Raw genomic sequence first — 16,732 nt, 5'->3', positions numbered from 1 at the left:
TGACAGTAACTTGCAAAATCCAGGGCATCATAATCTTATCTGAAAGGATTTTTATTTATGAAAGCATGATTAAGTCTCCTTGCAATATGCACACAGACAACCCCTACTCCAGCTGTACCAGGCAGGAATGCAAAGCTACAGCCCAAACAAACAAGATACACAGCCATGCTCAGGTCATTGCTTAGCTGAAGTGGTTTTATTTTATTCAGAATGACACCTGAGGAAAGGCTGGCTACCACTGAAAGGTATCATTAAGGCTTTTCACGTGTTCTAACAAAACAGAGCCATTTAAACTACTGACATGCCTTACTACAAACTCCAATTACACCACCAGCTTCTGTAACACACTTGAAAAGGAAGTCTGAAAGCTATTTTTATTAACCTCACTTGAGAAATGCCAAGAGATATACACCAAACTTCCTTTTCATGCTCAAAGTAGTGATTTATGAAAGAATATTTTAGAAAAACTCACATTTTCACAGTTGTCTTAACTACTGCAGAGCCCTTTTATTTGTCCGGTTACCCATCAGCATTATAACAAATGAAACTACTTAAGGTTTAAAGGCTGAGGACTAGTAAAGCGATGCACATGAAAACAGAGTAAAGTCAATACGTTCAAGCTTTCCACTACTAATTTGTATGAAGAACTGAAGAGAAACTTCACAATATCTGCTTTTATTTCACTTGAAAATTTTGTGACCTCAGGAAAAATAGCTAGAGGTGAGCAGGTAGTGATGAAGAGAGGTACAGTAGTTGTTTCAAAATAAAACACAACCCCAAAGACAAAAAAAGTGTCAGACCACTACAGCCCTACCAAGAGCTTCCAAAAACTGAGAGAAACATCGGTGTTGCAGCCATGCTGGTTTAAGGATGCAAACAAGGCATCATTTATAAACAAAATACAGAAATCTTCATCTGCTCAGGGGCTACAGCTGGGTGATCCATGCAGGCACACAGCCTTTTGTTTTGTTTTTTCCAGAAGTCTGGACATACTTTGTGAGGCACCAAACAGAGTCATACTAAAAAGAGAACCCACACTAAAAAGAACCTGTACTACAGTTCAATTGTCTGGCCATGCGGTCTCTAGCTTTGAGTGATCTAGCACATAAAACCACTTCAAACTAAAAATAGTTTATAAACATTAACATGCAATAAGAGAGCAACAAGTCACACCTTACATGCTTCTTCCATCACTAAGTGTTGGAAGCGCTCCTCAGAAAAGGGCATTTCATGACAACAGCTGTAAAGATACGCCAAAGCATAAATGCTGCCAAACTTTCTCTCTGACGTGTAACAAACACGATCAAATAAATGAGCAAGCCTGCTTAACAGCCTCAGCTGGGAGCTTAAGCTCTGCTCTGTCTTCTTCAAAGAAGGTAACAGCTATTCTGCAGCTGAAGTCTAAACACAGGCAGTTTACAACACAATAGTTAACTTGAGCATTTGACAGCAACAATGCAGAACGGAACAAGACCTTGAACAAACCACTAGGACTTCTGCAGGGGTTAAGTCTAATCCAGCATGAACCGAACGCAACTTGCAAACCAGAGGTAAAGCTTCCTGACCATACACCAGCCACCTGCCCTATGAGGAAAGCTGCTGTGAACTTCAGACTGCAAGACCAAGTACCAAGATACCTTTCTCAGCCATGTGAGACTGTAAGAAGTAGGCTTCGGGCACTCCCCAAACTCATTAAATCCATTCTTAAATCTAAGCACTGTAACTACATGTATTTAATATATTCCACATTACAAGCACGCACAGCTAGTTACGTTTGACATTAAGGGATGTTATGATCACAGAGCAAATATTCCTCATATTATCTTCTAATTCTATCCTGGAAAAACATGAGTTCTTCCATTATTCTGCATGTTCCTGGGCTTAAAATGGATATCTGCCAAGATTTATTAGTCAAAGGGAAAGCAAAATCGGATGCATTTTCCTCTGTCTCCATTTAAAATTAAGCCTTTATTTCAGTCATTTTAAGCAGAAACCTCTCACAGCAGGTGGGATAAGCAGGCTGGTACACCATTACACTGTTACATTCAGTTGCAGAGATACGTCTTACTTCACACGAATATAAGCGAAAGGTGTGCTTGTGGTGAGGTTTGTCAACCCTTAGCCAAAAGCATCAAGGAGCAGTTTCTAAATGTCTCAGTGTGCCAGGTACATTATTCTGCACTTTTTGCATCAGGAGGCCAACTAGTAATGCAGGAAATCTTACCCGTGGAAGACAGAGGGAATTAAACCATTGTGTTATGACAAATCTTACCTGACAGAAAAGCACATTCAACTTGCTTGAGGAATCCAACTGTTCAGTGAAAAACACCTATATCCAGTGTTATCATGGGTGGGGTGGGGGTCCTTAATTGCACAAAGGTGTAAAGCACTACTTCTTGGATTAAAGTTAAAACTTAACTGAGCACTACCCTCACATCTTAACTCTTAAAATATCTGAGGCACAGATATGTGTGTGTACTTGTTTTATTCATAATTTGTCTTGGGATACCAAATGTATTTCTACTTCAGGTGATCTAACAAAACCATTGACCTCATTTCAAAACATCCACTGATCCATTTTTCATTCAATGGCAATATCGAATGTTAAAAGGAACATAAAAACAAACATGCACACAATTGTACAGTTTTCATAAATGTCTATTTCATTATTTGTGGGTAGCGCATTAAACAGTTAAATACATTTAAATAATGTTTAAGTGACTGCACTAATGCAGAATTTTAACTAGATGGGTAACCAATTTAACTAGAAACCAGCTAACAAGTAACTGTCTAAATACTTCAAATACAGCTCTTGTTCTAGGTCATCCTTCTTGGAAAAAAAAGCCTGCTGGTCACATTGGAAATGCATTTTAAGGCCAAATTCTTCTGATATCCCTTCTCTGCAGCAGTTTCTTCGCCCTTTTAAGCCTCCAAATCCAGGCCAAGACCAAGTTTATGGCCACCGGCATTGATGTTCTTTCCATCTATCAGGGCAGACATTGTAAGTTTCACACCTGTAAGATTTTTAAAAAGCATGTTTACAACATACCATTGGAACTCAATCTCTGTCATTAACAACTCCCAGCTCTTCTATTTTATTACTTTCCTCTAAAGATTTCTACAGAAGAATCCATTTACCCATGAAATGTATTGAAAGCTAGTCATGTGAATCAAGCTAGATGCTTTTTGTAAGTACCGTGTTATAAAGTGGATATAGAGTCCCTAGTTAGTAAGTACACAAGGGCTCTCCTTTTCTACATTCAGGTGTGCAAAGAAGGAGGAAAATTATGCATAGACAAAGACTTGTACCAAGGAATCATAGAATCGTTTTGGTTGGAAAAGACCTTTAAGATCGAGTCCAGCCGTTAACCTACCACTGTCAAGTTCACCTCTTAAACCATGTCCCTAAGAACCTCATCTACACATCTTTTAAACCTCTCCAGGGATGGCAACTCAACCACTTCCCTGGGCAGCCTGTTCCAAAATCTGACAGCCCCTTGTGTGAAAGTTTTTTCCTAATATCCAATCTAAACCTCCTCTGGCACAACTTGAGGCCGTTTCCTCTGTCCTATCACTCATTACCTGGCAAAAAGAGACCCACACACACCTCACTACAACCTCCTTTCAGGTGGTGGAGTGGATGGAATTACACTACGATTTTTATTGGTTTTCAAATACGGAACGAACCAATAGTAATATGACATTAGCAGCTGTTTTTCATATTTAAGCAGAATAAGTCAAGTTCTGCAGGGGTTTTTTTTACTAAACATGAAGAGCAGGAAATGTGTTCTTTTGCCAATTAATCATTATGTCAAGACCTGCTATCACTTGATACAATATGACTGGAGAAAGTAACACTGAAAAAAGACTGCTTGCACAGCCTAAAGCTAAGCGACCAAACACAATACAGTTGACTCCTACAGAAATCAATGAGGAGTATGATGCAGAAATATCATTAGATACAGTGGAATTTGTTTTGTTTAGATAAAGGTTTGATGTGCAACATAAGCTCCTATAAACATCTACTTTGCCTTCAAGACAAAATTATTCTGAAGAAGAGAAACAGTTGCATGTAAGTGCATAGATCTCAAAGTTTTTCTCTGTGATGCATAGAAGATACGTATGTGATGTAATACACGTGATAATCCTTACCTGGCCTCAGGGCCTGGGTGTAACCCACTCCAACTAAACTAGAATTGTTCACTTTTGCCTGAAAAAAAAGACAAAAGCAATTGAAGTGTTTTAACTGATTAGTTCTTTGTTATCATTCAGAAGCCAGAATAACTATGGCGATACCACCATTATCGACTTAAACAAATTTTACTTTTTCTTTCAATATCTCTGTGTTTTCTGGATTCTCTCTTCCCGACTATACTCTTGCCCCAGCTGAAGAAGTAACATATTTAAGAGCAGACAGAATGCAAGGGTGCGGAGAACTGTTACTGGAATGTAGCCTGGAAGGTGAAGTTCCCCACTCTGCCCCTACTTTTCAGAAGGGCACAGCAATTGACCACCACGTTATCTCAAAACAAGCCACTTCAGAAGAATCCTCCACATATAGATTATTACAAAAGAATTAGTATCTTGCAGGTCCAATCGGTCAAGCAGCAAACGTTTCACAATATCATCATAAACGATGCAAAATTATTTATCTCACTTGCATTACTTCCTCTACAGGATGACTTCCAATAATTCAGGTTCAATTCTAACTTTATTATAAACAGATAACTTTTCTGTGTATCACCTTTTAAAGTAGTATCATCAGAGTTCTTAACATGAGAATGTGACAGAGCTCCCCAAAGACTGTTGTTTGTTTGTTTTAAGAAAAAAAAAAAAATCTGTAAGCTTACAGAATTGGACATGAAGGTGGGTTTTTGTTGTTGTTGTTTTGTGTGTGGTTTTGGGTTTGTTTTGGTTTTTTTTTTTTACTAAATGTTTTAAGTCTTCTAGAGTAGAAAAACATTTGACAGTCAGATTCTAAAAGACTTGGTTGTATGCAGCATCACAGAATTTAAATACTGCTGGTTGAATTATGACTGCCTGGATTGTAAGAGTAATTGCTACAAGACTTTCTGACTTACAACCTTCTTTTGTACTAATAACACACAGATTTGCAGAAACTGAAAATACACTGTGCTTAGCATAACTCTTTTGGTTAGAGCCATACTTACAGAGATAGAAGAAGTGGAATCCAACTTGTATTTAGCTGCAATGCCAAATCGAGTGCTGTTGCTACCTGCTGTCCAAGCCAGGTTTACAGCAGTTTCAAGACTGTCACTCACTTTCTGGTAAATTGACCCACCAAATTCTGAACCATCATTGCTGCACAAATTAAGAAAAAAAAGTTAGTTTCCTATACCTAGATAATCCAAACATTTTAACTACTTCAAATTTTTATTCCAATTAGAATTTCAAAAGTTTAAGTTGTTACACACTTTGACAGGAGAAGGGAAGATGAAGAAAGGCTTCGGGGCAAAATTAAACTGCAATAATTGATGGAAAAGAAGATAATTTATAGAGTGCTACAGCTAATTGTTATGCTAGTGTTGAACTAAGTACCTGAATGCAATTCCAGATCATACCCTTCCAAAACGAACAGAGAGACGTTAATAGTTAGGAAATCGGTATTCTGAATTCTATGATTATTGAACACATATGATATTCCTAAAGAATTAGATGACTTTTAACAAAAATCAGTCACATTGTCTGACATTAGTAAACTGAAATGGAATTCTTACAGCCCAGACTATGAAGTGGTTTGTAGATTCCTCCCATACCCCTATACTTCCATAAACCCAGACAGACACAATCCATATCCTCACCCTCCAGAAGGACCAACTTCTATCTCAAAAATGAAGTTATTTCCTAATTAAACACACTAGAACACCAGCAATTTTTATTGACTTAGATTGAAAACAGCATGCTCTTCCGTAGGTTTTGATTAGCTTGCTCTGAAGAACATTTAAGATCTAAAGGTGCAAGTCTGAAGAAAGTTCATAAATGTCTTACACTTGTTTAGTTACATTCTAAGCATTTCATGGACTCCTCATCCCAGACGTGCAAGAAGATGAACCTACTCAAGAATTCCAAAAGCAAAGCTCTAGTATTGCTCCAGGAAAAACTACTGACCTACCTAAACAGTGCAACACTAATTACTACCTCTAATAAATCTACTGCCCTTAAATTATAGTCAGATAAAATTCAATGTAATGGGAAATCTGGAAAAAACCATTATGATCAGCTCTGCATAAATCAACTATTGCACTTCCAATTTGGATGCACTTTGGTATGCTGTAGTATATGTTGTGCTCTTTAGTGTTAACAAGCCACAGGTATTTACTTTTTTGAAAGAGAGAGATACAAAGTAACATTTATCATTTATTTGTCATTTTCTATTGAGAAATGGACTCCACCTAATGGCCTTGCAAGCACCTTGCAAGATATTTCAAGCATTTGTATTCTGACTAGAAGGACAGTAGAGAAAGCCTCCTTACGTAAATCTGGACACAATTTTCATTACTTACACATTAGTGTGCAGTTGGAAGTCTCCAGTCTTGTAACCCACAGAGAAGTTATTTCTTGTCAATTTTGATTTGGCACTATCAAAAGTCATCTGATAACCAGCAAGCCAGCCTTCATAACCAAAGACAGCTGAACCATGGATTGCAGGTCCAGCAAAATCAAAGTCAACATCACAACCTAGGTTTACACATTCACGTTTGTAGGCTGACTTAATTTTACCACTTTTCTTTCTGAAAAAGATAAAGAGTTATGTTAAGACGATGCTTGATCTTCCTCAATGAACTGTCAAATTTGAGCCAGATGACCCTACACAACAAATCTAAATGCCATGCACATGCATCCTCTAGACTGGGCCAAAGCACAGATATCCCACCAAAAAAGCACAGGGGTACCACAGACAGGGGCTTTGTGATGATCGTAGAGGCATTTTCATGACTCCTGCAATCTTCCAAGTATTTCTATCCCAGAAAATAAGCAAAGTGGGCTGTTGTGAAATGTCCAGTACTAACCCTGTAGAATGTCATCCTAAAGAGCGGAAGCCTTTAGCAATGTGATTTGTTAATTTGGATCAATAGCAAACCATACAAACACCTGTCAATATACCAAATCAGATGAACATTTCCTGACCATTGGTGTTGTTACTGCCCTAAACAAGGTAACAAGGTAAGCAATTCTTACCCTGTATTTGGTGAGAAAGTTGTGTCAAATGTCAACTTCAAGCCTTTGGCAATCTAATTCAAGGGGAAAAAGATAAAGCTTTAAGTTCAGCTCTGCTAGTTAGGTAAAACAAATACAAATACTCTCCTAATTTATTACCTGATCTTCAATTGCAATTTCTGTTCCCAGGGTGTTATCTGTGTTCCATTTTTCTGTGAAAGTCAGCCCATACTCAGCCCACTTGTATTTGGTCTCCAAGCTCCCATTCACTTTTCCAGTGTCTGTATTCGATGAACCAGATGTTGTGAATTCCTAAAAAGAAGCGTCCACGTTATACAGAAGACACATGTGATCCTGAAAGCATTACAGTGTGCCAAAAGAGAAAATATTTTTCTTCAAACACCAAGATCTTGTCATTCTGCACAAGTTTAACATTAGACAACTTGTGGGGAGAGAAGGGGGAACGACACAGACAAGAACAACTAGATGATTCATGCCCATATGGAGGCCTCCCCCTGCTCCCCATCTCAACTGCAGTGTTTCTGCCACTATTACAAAACGTGCAGGTTTGCAACACAACTCTGAAGCAAGACAGTAGTTACTATATGTACTCTCCTTAAAAGTAGAAAACAGTTCTTGAAACAAAGTCTGATATTCCTGATGAGTACATTAAAAATCGAACCAAGAGCCAAAAACGCTACAGGGCACATAAAACAACTCCAGTAAAATTCTCTAAGGAACACATACATATTTCCATTACTCAAGTCAACCTCAAAAAATAAATTATGTACAACTGTAAAACGTCATAGAATGACATCATTTTTCAAATCAGGGGTGGGTGGTAGCTTGCTTTTTTGTTTTGGGTTCTTTGTTGCCTTTTAAGAGAGCTCTCAGCCTAACTAATGTGCCAGCCTTTCACACAAGCCATATGCACGCATGTGTTTTTACTGACAGCTACAAAATTCCTATTCCCCCCACACTCTGGTTTAATGACACTAGAAGAACATTTATGCTTGAATTGTGAGATAAGGCAAAGTCTGATTTTATGCTTCTGGTACAGTCTTACTTGGAATTCTTGGAAGTGTTTAAAAGTTAGCAATATTGCTCACATCACCTTATTAAACTAAGCTGTCACTAACGTCTCTCACTATTTGGATTTTCACAAAGAACAGAGAGAGTAATTTCTGTGTACTACTATTCAGAAATTAAAGACAATACCTAGCAGAAGTGGAAGCCTGGTTTGTTAAGGATCTCTTTCCACTGAAATATTATTGCCCTTAAGATTTCAAAAATTATTATTTCAATTTTTTTAAAACAGAGATTAAAATTTTTATCTCTGACTTCATCCACACACAGTATTATTTTCAAATTGACCCCTCATACTCGCCTCCTCCAGAAGGAAACATGGATTTTACTTTAAAGACCTCATTTGAAACCACAAGTCCTTAGAAGTCCTTAAGCATTTGTATTCTCACATCGCAAGACCTGCTGCATATCACAAGCACGCATGAGACTGTTCTGTAATGGTGGCCGATCAAATTTAACCATGGCCAAGATATTTGCTTGAATCACGTTAGTGAACAACTAAACCATCCACACAGTTGCTTAATTTTAGTAAGGTCTATTTCTTAGCAAGTGACAGGGACTATACAACTTCAAGTCCAAATACCTTCAGCTTTCACTTCTTGCTTTGTGCTATTTCTAGTGCACAGGGTATATGTGACTGCAACCACTGTGGTAATAGCTTCAGGAGTGGCAGATTATTCCATTATCTCTTATCTCTGCTTTAAAACATCTGCAGTACATACACATCAGTACTTCCTCCTCCTGGGAAGGAACGCTTATAACCAATATGGAATTCACATGAGGGCTTGGATTTTTCAGAGAGTTTTACCAGTATTACTGGTAATCCTTGAAAGAAACAAGCTAAAGTAAGAACTACATCTATAACACGGCTCTTGCAAACTGGGCTTCAGTTGGGACACTCTTCTAGCAAGAACACAACATATATCGCACACACCTTGTTTTGTAGAGAGTTACACTGTTAAAGCTTCCTGGTATTAAAACAAAATAAAAATTTACCTTTTTATCTTGCAAAAATCTGCTCTAGAAATAGCTAAAAGTTACAGGAGGCACTGCCTGCATGACCAAGTCATCTTGCATGGAACATTACTGCAACACTTTAATACCTTTAAAGAGGAGCCAAAGGTTCAACGTCCTGTCACTGTCAGCTACTTAACACAAGCACTAAGACACCAGAAATTTCCACCAAACACTGACAGGATCACGAAGTACTTTAGAAATAAATTCTGTGTACTCTGATATATCAAAACACTTCAAAAATGTAATTGGCCTACCTTCAGACATAGGATGAGGGACAATAAACCTCTTTATTTTTACATAGATTACTAAACATTGCAATACCCCTGCTACATTCAGAATAAAGTCAGATCTTTAGGGGCTTCTGAAATTATTTGACACCAAAACTATTATCATTCATATAACCTATAAACTACTTCATGCCATCTGGAAGGTGTCCTTTCTAATTAAATATCAGAACACATCCAGAAAAAAAAATTATAATGAATAAAAGGTTAAACTCACCACTCCACTTGTAGATTTTGTTTTCACATCCAGTTTCACCAATCCAAAACCTTAACAAACAGAAGTCAAAGTTACAACAGTAGGCTTTAACTAAAACCAGGCACATTTTCCAAGAGGCTGGTTTTACAAGCAGTCTCATCAGTGTGTCACATATATACATTCACGCAAAACCAACCATAAACTGCCTTCAGTAACACCCAAATTTTGGACGCCACAGTAGGATGAGGAGGTCACTCTAGAACAAGCCAGGAGTTCTGTTCTATCATCACCACATAGAAAGCAGGTGTACATTTGGTGTACACTCGTACACTGTACATTTAACTACCAAACAATTACTTCCAAAAGTAAATGCAGTGACAGAAAAAATGCGTTCTTTTCTGTTCCCAGGATGGCATCAGCTTTGTAGTTGGTGCCATTTGAAGAGCCACCCTAACACATACAATTTGTCTCTCAGCACCAAGAAGAAATATCTCAAAGTAAAAGAACTGTAAGAGTGAAGTCACTCAGAAATACGCAGCCTTTGGACCTGTAATATAGGCAGGTTTTATGGGAGTGTCAATCCACATTGTTACCCCTAGAGCTGAGCAACAGTCTTGTTGAAAAAGCCCCCACACGCATTCCCAAATATCAGAAAGAAACAGCACCGTAACAAAACAGAATTTAACTAGGCAACTGCCTGGTATTAAAGCATTTTAAAATGTTGAAGGATTCTTTATCCCAATCGCTATGCCTCTTTCTATTATTAAAAAAAAAAAAGGCCACAATGTTACAGTAGCACATATGCCTTTCTATAACAACAAATGTTGCGGCAGAGACAGGTTGGTAAATGAAGTGTACTAAGTTAAATTACACCTGATGCTTACATTCTTGCACACTTGTACATCTCTGACATTTTTGTGGCTAAGGCAGTAAGTTTTAACAGACTTCACATCAAAACAGCCCTCAAAAAGCCTCCAAAGATCCATTAGTTGATGGTAATGATGTAAAAACATCACACCTTCTCCCTCCCCAAAAAACACAAGCATTTGAGCATTCAATTTTACATACAGGCTTAAAAAGGCAATTCATTGCCACATCACAAGCACTGTGTTTTATAATAAGTACTATTCTTACCATATCCTTTATTGAAGATATCTCTGGCAGACTTGCCAAGGTCTGCATATGATGGAGGAATCGCCATTGAAGCTGAAAGGTAACGGGGTAATTAACAGTCAATCTTTTACCACTGCGTGCACACACACAAAAATGGCTACCACAGCTGTTTTAAGATACTCTTTAAGGCAAATTCATGTATGAAGGCAGTTAAAAGACAGATGGCTCACACTACTACAGTGTTCTGTGAAACACCTACAGATTTACAGTGATGTCCAATGTGAACAATGAATGTTTCCTTGGCTTAGGTAATCTGCTTGTAGAGAAGCAGCATTACAACACCACCAGTTCTCAATGTTTCAAGTAGATTTGTCCATACACCTTTAGCCAACCATTAGCTCACATTACCACCATTTGGCAGATACCACCAAAACCCAGGAAACTGGAAATGTGAAAAACTATAATGCAGACAGTTATTCCCTGAAGTTCCACAACATCGAATTTGATAGACGCTTATGAAAATTACCTGAAAGGACATATAAGGTTTTACTTTCAAAATGCAAAGAGTGCATATCTGTTTTGCAACATCATTTGCCTGATATTTTAAATGGGAGACATACAATTTAAAAATGAACATCTAACACCGCTAACTAGCAACCAATCTGATAAAGTTTTTCCCCCTATAACACACAAGAGTTTAAGTCTGTCAGCTGGTCTTGTTAGTTTAGAACAAAAAAAATAGTAGAAGTGCTTGGCCACTGAGAAAAGCTCTTTTTAGAAGTCCCCTTATCAGCTGGTGAGCCTCTGGCAATCTCACAGTTAAAGAACTTGTCATTCCAGCCTAGCCATGACCCAGCCTCCCCGCCCCATAGATAGCTACTGGCCTAAGGTCTCACAAGGCCTTATGGTTCCCCTCCCTGTGAAGATACACCTACCTGTACCTTCCTTCCGTGACCGTTTTCCCACGATTTCACTAGCAAAAGGCCACTGTTACAGAGGCACTGTATTTTAAAGCTTTAAATTACAGAAAACAGAGCATATTTGAAATAACAGTTAACTCCCCCCATGCTGAGAAAAGGCGGGGGGAGGAAAACAACAAAACTAACTAGGTAAGTGCCACAAAAAGGCTAAACACAAACAGACAAAAATCTTCTCTTTTCAAACTGATTGGTCACATTTGTTTTGCAGAGAAAGTCAGATTAATATAATTGACTGTTTATCTTGCTTCTCTGTAGGGCCTTTTTGTTTAAGAAAATGGAAAAATATCTTCAGAACCTCAAAAATAACAAAGGCAGTACCCTCACATGTTAACTTTCAACTGAAAGCAGAAAAGTAATTTTTATTTTCATATAGTACTTTTAACCAGTATTTAAATTTTCAACACCTGGCTACAGAATTGCTTATCTTCTGCAGATCTGTGCAAGATCATAAGTATACTCAATAATACATTATTAAGAGGAGCTTTTTTTCTCTCTGTCAAAAAGAAGTTTATTTCAATCTTTCCATATCCTTACCTACATATAGGGAAAACTTCTTTAGTAAGGAGTTCTAAACCCTATAACCAGTTCACTACAGCAAGACATCCATCACTTGCTCAAGAATATAAAACAACTGCTTTTTCATAGAGTTAAACTGTCTCTTAGCAAAACAAAAACCACCATGAAAATGACTTAGAGCATTTGAAGCTTAAAAAGGCTTAACCCAAGTTCAAGTCCATAGTAAATAAGTCTTGAGAAAAGAAAGTTCTATAGTAGAACACATACTAATCCCAGTGACAAGAGATTAAATGGTTCCTACTATTTATTCAATAAAAAGGTGCTAGACCAAATTACGAGAAAGTGTGGGAACACTGCTCTTTCCCCCCTAAATTTCTGCTGTACAGCAGTTGTACAATTGATTAACACTTTAAAATAATTTAGAAAATGTTTAGCTACGTATTTTTTCTCTAATAAATAGGTCTCACTTCTCAGTGGCATCTTCAGAATACTTATGTCTAGTTTTAAAGTTTTATACTAGCCTTTAGCACAGACTTGCTTTTACAGTGTAAATAGATGAGCTTTTTGCTTTCGTTTAAATGTTTCTAATCTGACTAGAAAACCACCACGGACAAGAGGTTTACGCAAAGCAGTGATGTCCTGAGAAGTTAACAAACTGGTATCTATGTCTAAAGTCAAAGGATTACTGCAGTAAAAAGATACTGCCATTTTATCTGGCCTGGTTAAACACCCTTTTTACTGCAAGGAAACCAACCTGTATTTGTCAGACATTCCAGCCTACAGATGCAAGTTTTGTGATAAAAACTTAAAACACAGTACAACTGTCACACTGTTGTTCTAATCCCACACTAACAGGGATGGATGAGGAAAAAAAGAGAAACCAAGAGTTAATTTGGGGTACACTAAACATCTGATAAGACAGTGCCATCATCAGAATGCTCATTAAATGAAACCAGGGCCAAAAAAAAAATTCCTGGGTCCTCCAATGTTGGCAAGTTAGCTGGATTTGCAAATTCTTATAATCAGAAGTAATTTTCTTCAACCCTATTTTGAAGTGTCTTTCACTTAAAAACTACTAATTAGAAGTGACTAAAATATAAGTACCATTTAACAACAAGAGGTTTGTGGTGAAAGCAACTACCAGATAATCTTATTCCTCACTTCAAAACCACAAAATCTACTTGAATCTAGTGGGAGCTCCACCCTGATTTTTGTTTCATGCCACTCTAGAAAAAAAAAAAAAAAAGTTAAATTATTCTGTTACTCAAGACCCACAAATATGCTTTCTTCTTCTGTAAAAATAAAATCATCCCAAGTACAGAAAAATGTACAGTGTTCCAAAAAGATGGACCCAATTTCAAAGATATAGTGATTTCAAATTTGGTCCATCTTTTTTAAACACCCCGTATTAATGTTATCAGACTTATTACATCAGTTTTCTTTCGAGGTAATATTTCAAAACTATCTCACACCCTATAATTAAAGGAATGCCAATAACTTCCATAAATGTTTCTAACAATTTTAAGATCTCAGGATATTGAGGAACAGGCTGGAGGCTAGATCAGGCTATAATAATAAAAAAAACCCCTAAGTATTAATGTAGTTTTTTAAAAAATGGCAATAACTACACTGAGACTGCAATCCAGTAGTGTAAATAGCAACAGAGAAATCGATATTACTCAAAAATATTTTGTTAAAATACACTGGACACACCACTGATCTTTAGACTTGTACTGCTGCTAAAGCTTAAATAATATATATAGATATGTGTATATATATAAACCACCTCATTACCCTTGCTTCACCTGTCTCCCTACTTACATCTCAGAGGTGGGTACACTGGTCTAGCAGCCATAGCTAGACCAGTTTAGAGACTCTACGGAGAAGGGAAAGAAAATTAAACATCTGAAAATGAGCTACGTCTTCAGAAACCGAAAGGAGGAATAAAGCAGAGCCTCCCAGGCGATAAGGACACGGGAAGGGGAAGCGTGGCTGAGAGCGGCCAGGCCGGGGCGCAGGGGCAGGCGGCGCAGGCTTCCAGGGCCGGGCCCGGCCGGCGGCGCCCAGCGCCAGGTCCTTCCCCCGCGCCCAGGCCCGCCGCCGCCGCCAGGCCCAGCGGCGCCCGCTGCCGCAAGGTGAACTCCTCCACGCGGCCATCTTGGGCATCCCGGCCTGACCCCCTCCCGCCGCGCCCTCCCCGCCGTCCTTTATGTAACCGCGGCCAGGCCCGGCCCGGGCCCGCACGCCGCGGAGGGCGCGGCGCCTGCGAAGGCCACGGGGGGAGGCAAAGAGAAGCAACCCGTGCGGAGAAACACCCCACACCGCCACGCGCCCCCCCCCGCCGCCCCCATCCGGCCGTCAGCCGGGGCGCTGGGCAACGCGTTCCCGACCCCGCCGCACCCGACTCCACGCGGCCCGCAGCCCCGCTCGCCGCCCGCTCGCACACGGGCGAGCCCCGCCCGCCTCCCGCGCTCCCACGGGGCCGGTTGCGGCCCGGGCGGGCACCTGGCTAGCGTGGGAAGGCGGCGGGGCCGGGCGGAGCGGGGCCGGGGGTGCGGGCGGGTCTCGCCGTGAGGAGGCCGCGCTGCTGCAGCCGCTGGCACTGGAGGGCGAACTGAAGGAGACACCGATCCGCCCGCCCGCCGCCGCCGCGCAGGACCCCAACGAGCCGCGGCCGCCCCGCCCGCCGCCTCCCCCGCCCGCCGCACCGCCGCCCGCCCGGCGGGAGGTGTCGCCGTTGGGGACCCAGAACCGGAGGGGAGCCGGCATACGCCGCGTGCCCCAGCGGGGAGCCGGGCGGGGGGGGTGGGCCGCGGGCCTGCAGGCGTTCGGAGGGGCAGCCCCGGCAGCGGAGAGGGGTCCTTGCGGGCGGGCGGGGCCGCCCTGCGGGGAGGGGCGGTAACGGCTCAGCAGCGCCCGCGGGCCTGGGCGGCGGCGCCTCCTGGCGCGGTGGGGCCTGCATTCGGTGGGGCCTGCATTCGGTGGGGCCTGCATTCGGTGGGGCCTGCATTCGGTGGGGCCTGCATTCGGTGGGGCCTGCATTCGGTGGGGCCTGCATTCGGTGGGGCCTGCATTCGGTGGGGCCTGCATTCGGTGGGGCCGCAGCGGCCTTGGGCGCCGGCGTGCTGGGGAGCGCCCCGGGGGAGGACGAGGCTGAGGGCGCCGCAGGTAGCGGCTCCTCAGCGGGCCTGTGGCGGCCGCACCCAGGGAGGGATTCTGCTGAGGAGACTCTAATACATCGACGTTCCCTGGGGTGGGAGGCTGCAGGGTGGCTCTCGGCCGTTGTGGCAGGAGGATCCATGCTCAGGGCCCCTGCCCGCCCTCAGAAGCTACTGCTCCGTGCAGGGCCCATCTGCCTGGGCACACGGGCCCATCTGCCTGGGCACACGGGCCCGTGGGGCCCTTGTCCCGGGAGCAGCCACGGGGAGCAGCTCTGCAGCCCGACGCGGTGGCGCTTGCCCTGAGAGAGCTCGGAGGCAGCCCTGGTTCTCACAGCCGCCAGGACCCCTTCCCATGGCAGCCAGCCCTTGCAGAGCACGGGGGATGCTTGCCCTTGCTCTCCCGCTGCCCGCAACTCTTTGAACACCTTACAGCTAACGTGGTTTCCTGTTCCTACCCCAAAACACACAGACGCAGAGCAGCATCCAGCAGCACAGCTGTCCCATAGCTGATCTGACATCTAACAAGGTTTGCAATTCCTTTCGGACAAATGCCACAGTCTCTCCAATTGTGTAAGCTCTGTTATTATCTTCCAGTCACTTCCCACCAGAAGACACAAATCAAGAGAAGCAGTAACCCTCAGAAAGCTTTCCTAGATAATGCTGTCCTGATCATAAATAAGACCTCTTGGAGAAAACAGTCAAAACAACTGTTCTGCAGCTGTCACTGCACAGCTCTGTAGCAGGAATCACTGAGTCACCCATGCAGACCATTGCCAGGGCAAGGAACTGCAGGACAGGCACTTCTGAAACTCATAGTTCTCCCCTGCTTACTTACATTCTGACATGATCAAAGTTCCTCGAGAAAGTGAAAATTATTTACAAACACAAATTATATTTGCATAGTATGAAAAAAATATATATTACCATCCAACACTACCAACTTACCAGAACACATAGTACAACAGTAATTTTCCAGGTTATTAAAGAGAGAGCAGATTGGCAGCAAGGCCAAACACAATGTCAGTCAGCACCTCCTAGTTATATCAAAAGATAAGCAACTTCTTTTTTGTGAGAGTCTGGTACTTTCACATCAGAAAACCCAACGGGTTAGTATATTTCATTTTGATATTTTTAAGTGAAACAGCTTCGCATTCCACAGAGGGATATGTATTGATGAATCAATAAGGAAAACCACATGCT

General features: G+C 41.4%; 1 protein-coding gene across 2 annotated transcripts; it reads right to left on the bottom strand.

Annotated features, from left to right (window-relative positions):
• Positions 1–482: 482 nt before the first annotated feature.
• Positions 483–15,160, bottom strand: VDAC2 (voltage dependent anion channel 2). Of its 2 annotated transcripts, none has more exons than XM_065638473.1 (9): positions 14,882–15,160; positions 10,897–10,968; positions 9,784–9,833; positions 7,339–7,491; positions 7,201–7,253; positions 6,525–6,752; positions 5,172–5,322; positions 4,153–4,210; positions 483–3,014 (listed from the first exon to the last, which is right to left on the bottom strand). In XM_065638473.1, the coding sequence occupies exons 1-9, from the start codon at positions 15,138–15,140 to the stop codon at positions 2,923–2,925; spliced, it is 1,116 nt and encodes a 371-aa protein (XP_065494545.1). In that variant the 5' UTR covers positions 15,141–15,160; the 3' UTR covers positions 483–2,922. The 2 variants fall into 2 exon arrangements, with proteins under 2 accessions (XP_065494545.1, XP_065494544.1); XM_065638472.1 differs by having other exon boundaries at positions 14,877–14,969.
• Between the last annotated feature and the right edge of the window lie 1,572 nt (positions 15,161–16,732).

This window comes from Caloenas nicobarica, chromosome 7 (assembly GCF_036013445.1).
Source record: "Caloenas nicobarica isolate bCalNic1 chromosome 7, bCalNic1.hap1, whole genome shotgun sequence".
Classification (NCBI taxonomy): domain Eukaryota; kingdom Metazoa; phylum Chordata; class Aves; order Columbiformes; family Columbidae; genus Caloenas; species Caloenas nicobarica.
Note: the sequence above shows the minus strand (reverse complement) of the source record. Positions and strands in the feature narration are given on the sequence as shown.

Excerpts from the sequence above, each read along its gene's own strand:
- VDAC2 (XM_065638473.1), bottom strand. The coding sequence starts at position 15,140 with ATGCCGGCTCCCCTCCGGTTCTGGGTCCCCAACGGCGACACCTCCCGC. Across the intron at positions 6,753-7,200 it reads ACTTTCTCACCAAATACAGG|AAAGAAAAGTGGTAAAATTA; the intron begins GTAAGAATTGCT and ends TATCTTTTTCAG. Across the intron at positions 4,211-5,171 it reads ATTCCACTTCTTCTATCTCT|GCAAAAGTGAACAATTCTAG; the intron begins GTAAGTATGGCT and ends CTTTTTTTTCAG.